The 10153-nt window shown below is 41.3% G+C and overlaps 1 protein-coding gene across 1 annotated transcript; it reads right to left on the bottom strand.

The window, feature by feature from the left end:
* Window positions 1-1182: 1182 nt before the first annotated feature.
* On the bottom strand, window positions 1183-7782 carry tfa (transferrin-a). Its single transcript, XM_030114519.1, is given in 16 exon segments — window positions 1183-1519; window positions 1612-1798; window positions 2126-2307; window positions 2412-2479; window positions 2799-2949; window positions 3092-3256; window positions 3767-3905; window positions 4011-4174; window positions 4670-4823; window positions 4913-5076; window positions 5206-5261; window positions 5390-5519; window positions 5768-5959; window positions 6049-6151; window positions 7439-7590; window positions 7683-7782. Coding segments are annotated over 16 exon segments (2091 nt in total). The 5' UTR covers window positions 7723-7782; the 3' UTR covers window positions 1183-1475.
* Between the last annotated feature and the right edge of the window lie 2371 nt (window positions 7783-10153).

Raw genomic sequence — 10153 nt, 5'->3', positions numbered from 1 at the left:
ATTGTTTCATTATTATTTTTCGCTTGTTATAGAATTACAACTGGACACACTCACTCAATAAAGATTTTTTAAAAATTCATAAAACTTTCCTCCTAAGTCCTTTGTTGTATGAGTCTATGCTCAATGAGCAATTCTTTATCACTATCAGTTTTTTTTTTACTCATTGGTCATAACTTTTACTTGATCTACAGAGCTTTAATCTTTAATCAACTCAGATCGTGAAACATGTATTTCTTGTAGTTTTGATGAGGCATGTTAATCACTGAAAGCAGTGAGTGGCCTTTGGGGGTCTTCTTTGATCATGTCAATCAGTGTCTTGAAAAGTGTGATCCCCTCAGGCCTCGTTTCATCACTGATTTTACAAAGCAAAGTCTCCACTCGTCACAAGGCTAGACTACGATCTCTTGACCTCTATCTTGTATACATCTCTTTGTGTCATTTTTATTGTTGTGAGTTTCTCTTGGTCCCTAAAACCTTTGACTCCCTCAGCATGCCTGGCAGGCATTTTGATTGACTTAAAATGTGAATTAAGGGCATTTTTCTTTATCTTACATATAGTTTAGATAGCTAATCAGCTCAGACTTCTCAGTAATGCTATTATTTTACAGTCTGCAGCACCGTGGGACCATTAAGGTTTGCTCAGTTTTCTATTTAGTTGGAGTAAAATGCCGGCTCGTGTGAAAGATCACAAGAACACTGATCTGATGATACTTTATTTGTTGTTGTTGTTGTGAAGCTCAGTCTCAAAAGAAGAAGCCTATTTCATTTGCAACAACCTTATGCGACTTTTCTAAAGAGCCGTGTTACATCTTCAGGTAGTCAGAAACAAAGAATGTAAGGCAGATTTGGGGCTGGATTCAACTTGTTGCAAATGGTTTCAAAGGTATCTTGCAAGAATGCAGATATTGTATTTGTCATGCATGTGAGCAGATTCCATTCTTATTTGCACCATGCATATATTATGGAGCCTCTGATGATGATTCACTAATTACAATATCACTACATCAAAATGCTAAACGTGTGTTGACCGAGAGCATAATGTCCCAAATAATTCAACAAACCTCATGGGAATTATAACAGTGTTATGGTAATATTACTGCAAGTGATCCAAAGTTTTATGCGTATCTCACTAATGTTTTGGTTTGATTTATTCTTTTGAAGACACAATCACAAAAAAAATACAATTTAAAAGACTTTATTAGAGAAAAGTGAAGCAAATGTCAACAAAACGAAGTGGACTCAATAACAAAGGCAGTTTGACATGAAAAATAAAAGGCATGTCAACATGATAGGCCATGCCTTTACTGATTGGTAGGTTGAAGGTATTTCTCTGCTGACTGCACCTCTAAAATCAGGTCTACAATAAGATCAGCAATAAAAAACACAGAGCGATGTTTGGGTTTAGTGCAGAAAGTGTGTGTATGGAGAATGAATCACTGTGAGCCGAGTGAGACAGAGTCTGGTCCTTGTCTCCATTACGCAGTCTGACAAGAATGAAAACTGCAAGATTTCTCCAGATCTGTTGGGAAGAAGAGACAAAGTTGAAAATGCAGAGCAGAAACCGAGAAAACGAGCTGAAGTGGTGCAGTTGGTGTATTTTTGATTACAAACCTGGAGTATTGGCACTGCATTGTCTGAGTGCGGTCATGGCTGTAACATACTCTGGTCCCAAAAACTGCTGATAATCACTACCAGGTGCAACCTCCTGGAGACACTTGGTGGAGTCCTTGAAGAGGAGGTTCTTCCCACCATCTGACCCAAAGAGTTTGAATGATGGGTTGTTGTCTCCGAACTTGGCCTATAAAGACAAAAAAAATAAATAAATAAAAATAATAATAATAATAATAATAATTCAGATTTAAATCTGTACTTTATGTCTGATAGTAAAACAATCTTAGCTGATATTCTGTCATGAGTGAAATTCTAATCAGTCTGTTCATGCATGCAGGATGGATGGATGCTGTTTGGTCGTGTCATGGCTGTTCTTGTCGATTGTTGTAAATGAAGAGTTCTTTCGGCAAAGAAGAAAAACTGTTTGTGCACACTTTAGATATTTACATTTCCCAGAAATAGAAAATTCTGGGTCTATTTTCATCTGAGGGTGACTTCAGTGTTGTTCACTGACCTGCTGGTCCTGGAGGACGCGGAGCACATCGCCGCGAGTCTCAGGGCGAGTCACCACAGCATGGGCGGGCACCCGAGCCAAGTGGCAGGATTCATACTCAGTGATGGGCACTGGAGCCTTACCAGGACAGATCAGCTCATAGTCTTCAGGCCTGAGGTTACGGGCCCAGTCTGGACCATGACCTGTGGGGAGAACAGGTGGTTCAGAGCTCAGATGAGCGTCACTCTCTCAGCAATCTCACAGCAGAGACGTGATCTACAAGCAGGTCGGCGTTGAGCACACTCACCGTCACTGTTTTCTGGAACAATTGTGTGTTTAATGAAGGCAACATCACCTTGATCTTCAACCAGACACCTGTAATGAAATGTGGAACACAGAATTACACAAAATGTAAATTAAGTTTGAGTATTTTTTTTTTGTATTATTTGAATGATGAATAGGCTAAAATTCTAAAGAAGAAAAATATTTTCTATTTCATTTTATGTGTTTTAATTAAATTATGGGGAAGTTACCTTTCCCACTGTAATCAAACATTTTATTATTAGCTTGCACTTATCTAACTATTGATCATTGAACTACTATCTTAGTTACTGGTTGTGAACTGTTTCAACAGGACTGAAATTTAATGTAATCAAAACTGAGAGTGAACGCTGCACGTGCGGCGTTACTTTACCTGAACGCCCCAGCATAACCGTAGTAGAGCTCATCGGCGCTGGCTTTGCATTTCGCTTCGTCCCCGACGGCTTTGCCGCTGCCTTTGCACTGTTTGCAGAACGGAGAGCTGGGGTCGGCTCCCGGAGCGCAGCCGCTGCTGAAGAACGTGGCTGAGAAGAGAAGAGAAAAGGCGAAGTTACAGATCATCAGGGAGCTCTTTCCATTCACAAAACTACCAAAACAAATAAGTAAAGAGTTTTTATGATAAACGATAAATAGGTCTAGTAAAATGACATGCATTTTTATACTTACTGAAGTCACAGTTGCCGGTAATTTTGTGAATGAGACCCATGGGGACGTTCCATCCAGCTGTTCTACCAATGCCTGTGTGGCAAGACCTCTTGCCCTGCAGGGTGTTCCACGTCACCCCGGAGCCCTTCTTCACCACAGCAACAGCGTAGTATGAGGAGGCAGCGGCTGAAAGCACACGTTTAGTTTTTTATTCTAACTGAAAGTGAAACCACACAATTAAATGTAAAAGAATAAAAATCATATAAAAGAGATTGTCTTCATTCTTGACTTCATTGATCATATAGGAATGTTTTGGGTGAAATTAAATATTTGGAAAATTACAGCTTTGTCAGTCGTTTTTCCATCTGATAAACATCAAACGGAGCCTCTTTTACTCATTAGACAGCGGGTTAGTGACACATGATGAACTTTCCTGTTATTATCTCCCATGATTGGAATCCTGATGCACTGACAACACACTTCTCATGGAAACATTTTATGTGTTCCCTTAATGTGTCTATTTTGAATGCAAAAGGTTCTGAAATGTTTTTTTAAGGTCAACAAAGCTACACGGCGGTGATTTCTGGAAAACGTCAGAGTATTACCTTCTGGGTTTCCACACATGGCTGTGGAAAACAAAACAAAACAAAAAAAAAATGCAGTTATTATTCATTTGGAAAATGTCACACAAAGCACATGGATGTATATAATGGTTTCTCTGCTCTCAAAGCATCATACTTTGGTCATACTGCTCCACCATCACAGGAACCAGACCGCATTTTCCAGCTGTGTACACCTGTCCGCCGTCCACCGCCATGGCGTCAGCCTCTTTACGCTGCACATGAAGTCACGCAGGATAATAAGACTCAAACAAAAAACAACAACAAAAAGTGCCACGTACTGTACGATCCAGATTTCCATCAATGCATCGTTGTATTACCATAATCTTTTTCAGGCACTCATCGACTGTGGTCCCGCTCTGGCATTCGATGGAGGAGACATCACTGACTATACTGTTAATGCTCCACGTGTCGCATTTGGAGGTCTCTGCATGGCCCACGGCGCACCATTTAATGGCAGTAGATGGAATGCCTGGCGGCAGCTCTGGACAGAGAAGTAAAACATGGAAACAACAATGAGCCGGGCTGGCATCAGTTTGACTGTAACGGCATGGTGATCACATCCTGTGTGTTAAAACCATGTTAAAACCAGTTTGTTGCCAGGGAGTGTGTGTATGGCATTTATGTTCTTTTTTTTTTTTTTTTTTTTTAATTTGACAGCCACCACTGTTCTACTTTGCCACTCATTATTGTTTTTTTTTTGTTTTTTTTTTTTAAAGGGAATAAAACTCCATTCTGATAGTATATTGAAATTGAAGTGCCTCTACACTTTCTATGCCATTTTGAGGACACTGCTGTACGTTTTTCATACCAAATCCTACACAACTGGGAGCCATCGCAGATAGGGTGCCTATGAATGCGTTGAACATCTCATATAGTTCATTTTCATTTAATGAGTAATTTCCTTCAGTTTATGTTGCTTAAAATTCATTTCAGACAGTGAAGCGTTGTGGGTGTTTGAGTTTGACTTCGTCTTCACCTTTTGTGAGGGAGCGGACCACGCTCATGTACTCAGCGCCCAGGTACAGGAAAGAGTCTGTGTGCGGCGGCAGCTGCACCAGCCTCACCGTGGAGTCCTTGAACATCAGGTTCTTGGCAGGTGCGTACGCGTCGGAGGAGAAGAGGTTGAAGTTCTGAGAAGACGTCATAAACAGAACCCAGCGATTAGGGAAGCACAGCACGAGACTAACGTTGCCATTTCTTTTTCGTTCCCGCAGTTCACCTGCACCGACGTGAGGGCATCCCAGATGGCCGCGGCCAGCTGATCGTCCTTGCGGGTGACGACGGCGTGGGCCGGCACGCGGGCCAGGTGGCAGCTCCTGAAGTCGTCGATAGGCGCTCTGGTGTTATCCTTGCACAACAGCTCGTATTTGGATTTCTCTGAATCTGAAAACATAACATCAGAGGTTGAAAGCGATAAAATTTGTTGGAAAAGTAAATTTACATTTGTTTGATGTTTTTGGGAAGTAAGAAAGGTTCCATTAACCCTCAGAATCAATACGATGCGATACTGACCAGGTACAGTGAGATGTTTCACAAACGCCACATCTCCAGCGTCCTCAGCCAGACACCTGATGAGTAGAAAACATAACTATTGAAGTTAAAGACAAAAAAAAAAAAAAAAAAGAAATACACAACATGACATTGTGATCAGTGAGGTGAGCAGAGGTCATTTGAGGTGGGGCGCAGTGTTACTGACTGCAGTGCTCCGGCGTAGTCATAGTAGGGCTCGTTGTGGGATCTGGAGCAGTCTCCTTTGCATGCTTCACACAGCTTGTTGCCTCGTGTTGCTCCGGGGGCGCAGCTCGACTGGAAGAAGCTGGCCACCGCTGCAGAAGCAAGAAGCAAGTCCACAGTATTTCACTTTTTTTTTTTTTAACTGTTAGGAAGAGTAAACATTTCAATATTATGACTGATAATAGATATCTGAAGCTTGTTTCTTCCCTGGCTGGTTTTTCGTAAACACTGAATATATGTAAATGAAGTGGAAACATGTCTTTAGGAAGGCTTACGTTGCATATTAATCATCTAACCATGAAAGCCCCCGTTCGGCTGACCGGACTTCTCTTTCACTCACCCTCCTCCACTGGTTTGTCCTCAATGCCAGACCACTCGATCACATTCATCGACACCAGGGTTCCGATGGGGATGTTCCAGCCTGCAGATTTCCCCAAACCGGTGTGGCATGATTTCTTCCCCCTGAGGTCTCTAATGCCAAACTGAGTGCCCTTCTTCACCACGGCCACAGCATAGTAGCAGGTTTCGGAGGCTGAGCAAGAAGGAAAAGTTGAGCCGAGTGAGCGCAACATTAGAAACATCTCGGATTGTTTCACTTGTGAAGAGAGCTGGTGGGCATACTGGTGCCGTAGTCTTCGGCAATGATGGGCTGCAGGTCGTAATTGTTCAGACCAGCGACGTATATGTCCCCTCCATCCAGGGTGATGGCGTCAGCCTCACCAGCCTGTTAACCAGACACATGTTTGTTACTTGACACCAAATAAAATGAGTCTGGATCAACAACACAGCTCGTGAAGTTATATAAAAGTTTTGCTTTAGAGGTAAAAATGCACACAAGGGTTACATTACAGGTTTCATACCTTCAAATTCAAACAATAAAAAAAAACGTATTACGTTTGAATGATTGTGAATGAATGATTCTGTCCACGTGAAATGAAATCCTCTGTTTCCCCTCCCGATGGTTTTTCCTCTTTGGAAACGTAACATTTCTCGGATGCAGTAAAGCGGGATGTGACACAGATCTTAGTTGAAAAACATTTAATTTAATGGTCACAATCTTCAACATGAACTGCCGAGTGACTGTCAGACAGTAACGAATAGCCTGCTGGGTAAATAAAATAAGAACAGTCTGTCTGCAGTCCGTTTGGAAAAAGGTAGACTGAATAGGAAAGACAACAGAGACTGGAGCTCTTTGAAATAAAGAACTAAAGTCCAAACTGCCAAAATTCAGGAGTTCAAAACTAAACAGAAGAAAAATACAATCATTCAAAACTCACTACTGCCGCCTAATGCATAAAGGTGGTATTACTTAAAATTAACTTCATTGCAGTTTCATCATTCAGGTTTAATTCCTGTTGATGATAATGTAATTAAAGCTGTAAAATAAAAGAAGCAACCAATAATTTAAGTTTAGGGCAGTATCTTAAAGGTATCGTAAATGAGTACAGTTTAAGCCAGTCAACAATTTTTAGTGACTCTTTAATACTGTAATAAGAGCATTGTGGTCCTGGATACTGAAATATTGTGAAGGATTTTGTGAGAATCATGAAATTGGACAGCACCTCCACTTAACAGTCAACATGATTACAATCTAAACTTGTGTGTGTTTTCCCCTTTTAAACCCATATGTGATGAAACGTCCAATATACACAAAACTGGTGTAAATTACAGGATGTTAGTTATCGAACATAAGCCCAATGCATCCAACTAGCCATATTCAAACCACTTTTTTGTGCAAGCAACACATTATGTTGCTGCGCACCAACACTCAGTATGAGGTAAACTTCATGATGATTTTCAGGGAAATTCTTACATTTGAAAGCTATTTCTGAATTGTTAGGCAAAAAATGTTAAAAATCAAGCAAAATGCTATCTTGTCGAAGGGTATAAATTGTTTTTTTTTTCCTGATTTTAACTCTTCCTTTATGACTTATAATTTAACTTCGAACTTTACGGATTGATTTGGCCTGATAGAAATAAGTGTGACTGTTACTGATGCGGAATCGCTCACCTTGATGGCAGCGATGCAGTCTTTGCTGTTGTCTCTCTTCACGCAGCTGAAAGCCGGAGCCGCGGCGGTCAGATCCCCGCACTTCCGAAGCTCCGCGTCCGACTTGACGCACCATCTCAGCTTCTGGTCGACGGGAACCGCGAAGACGGCGGCTGCAAATGCACAGATAACCACAGATCAAACCCATGCATGGTCGTGCAAGTTGATTTTTCTTTTTTTTTTTTTTTTTTTTCAAGATCTTTACCGATGCATCCGAGCAGCGCCAGAGGGAGAAGAGGCTTCATGTTGGATGGAGGTCTGCAGAGCAGATGGGTGGACGTCCCGAGACGCAGCTCGGGCTTTTATAGGAAACCTGACCGTAAAAAAAAAAAAAAAAGAGAGGAGGGAAAAAAAAAAATAGGACCAAATGCCACAGTTTGCTCAGGTTTCCTAATGTGTGCTTAGGTGTGCGTGTGTACTTTAATGTGTACTTTAGCGTGCAGGTACACAGACACACACACACACACACAGATTACATATCCCCCAAATTTCCACATCATGGAAAAATCACGCACACTCACCTGACACAATTATTTACATTGTGGAGACTTCTCCAGCGATGCACAAAGCCCCATGCGAACGCACAATATTTATGTAGAGACTTTTATGTGTTTATCCCCACGATCTTTGTACTTATCTACACTTATCTTGGTATTTATTGAGCGAGTCGACGCAGTTCGAGTCAAAGTTAGTTTCTGATTGATCATCTCGGGACTTTTGGGGAACAAATGAGTGGACTGATTGATTCACTGACTCCATCAGCACAGTCAGCAGCAGATAGGTACAAAATAGGTAAGTCACCATCTGATCACTTCACTTTAAGTGTTACAATTATGATCACAGCAAGAATAGGAAACATTCTGTTGAAAAATATATTCCTTTTTTTTTTTTTTGGATTAAAAAAACCAGCCCTTTTTGACAGAAAAAGTGGCACATTGTAAGACTGTGTGAGTCACATGTTTACAGAGTCAATAATATTACACAACACAAGATCTAAGGTTCATGCTGGTTTGCAAACTCATCCAATAATGTCTTTGTTCTCCTCTGCCAAATACTGAGACATCTCGCTCTATGCGCCTTTCACAATAAATGCGGCGCTGGACCCATCTGTGATGCAACGTGTGGAGATCCAAGCTGCGATTTTAGATGTTTACTTGCTTTTTCCCCAGTTGAAAAATAATCTGGTGTATCAAGAAACAAATACAAGATTTTGGGGTTAATGAGCAAAAGTTACAAAGTCTACGGTGTGCTCGGAAAGTATTCAGTCAATTCACCTTTTACACATTTTTCAATCCAAAATTGATCAAATTCTTATTTTTTTCCTCTCATCAGTCTACACACAATACCCTAATAAGACATTTAAAAAAAAATTAAAAATGAAAAGCTGAAATATCACATGTGCATAAGTATCTACTCCCTTTATTCAGGGCTTTGTTGAGGCACTTGATTACAGCCTCAGGTCTTGTTGGGTATGATGCTACAGGCCTGGTTCACCTGCGTTTAGGGAACTTTTTCCCATTCTTCTTCGAGTTTTCATCCAGCAGGATGTCTCTGTACACTGCTGCATTCATCTTTCCCTCTACCCTGACTAGTCTCCCAGTCCCTGCTCCATAGCGTGATGCTGCCACCGCCATGCTTCACTGTAGGGCTCGTATTTGCCAGAGCAGTGCCTGGTTTCCTTCAGACATGACGCCTGGCATTCAGGCCAAATTGATCAATCTTGGTTTCAAGAGACCACAGAATCTTATATCTCGTTACCTGAGTGGCCATAAGATGCCTTTTGGCAAACTTCAAGCAGACTTTCATGAGCGTTTTACTGAGGAGAGACTTCCAAGTGGCCACTCTGCCATACAGGCCTGATGGGTGAAGTGCTTCTGGAAGGTTCTCCCATTTCCTTGTGGGAACGCTGGAGTTCTTTCAGGGTGACCATAGGCTTCTTGGTCACCTCCTTGGCCCAGGCCCTTCTTCCATGAAGGCGGCTAGCTCTAGGATGGGCCCTGGTGGTTCTAAACTTCTTCCATTAGCGAATGACGGACGCCACTGTGTCAAATTGTAGAAACATCTCAAGGATGATCGGTGGAAACAGGAGCTCAGTTTTGAGTGTTATAGCAAAGAGAGTGAATATTTACACGTGATATATCAGTTCAAACTAAATTTGCAAACATTTCTAAAATAAGAGTTTTTCACTTTGTCATCATGAGATATTATCTGTAGATAGATGAAGGAAAGAAAGAATTTACTTATTTAGAATTGCATTTTGGTTGCAACATAGAAGTCAGAAAAAGTGAAGGGGACTGAACACTCTCTGGATGCTCTATACATCCGGAAAGTACACACACAGGCAACGCAGAGTCACATTGCATGTTTTTTGTTTGGAGGACCTCAACAGGGGCCTGTTGCACAAAACCAAGATAAGGCATGAAGCTGGGAAATCTTGGTTTTCCAGGATGAACTAATCCATGATCTTGTTGCACAAAAGTGGGATAGGCCAATGTAAGATACATTTTGACATATTTTACCATGGAGATTTATTCTGTGGAGCTGGTCTGCTCCAGAGCAGGATCAGTTCCAGAATTTATTCAGTATCATCTCTTTTTCCAGGCAGACGGCCCCTCAAATGGAAAGCAATATTTATTCTACTGCTCACTACACATTGTTATTATGTTCAACAAGACA

The sequence above is a fragment of the Salarias fasciatus genome, chromosome 18 (assembly GCF_902148845.1).
Source record: "Salarias fasciatus chromosome 18, fSalaFa1.1, whole genome shotgun sequence".
NCBI lineage: Eukaryota > Metazoa > Chordata > Actinopteri > Blenniiformes > Blenniidae > Salarias > Salarias fasciatus.
This window is presented reverse-complemented; position numbering and strand designations above follow the sequence as displayed.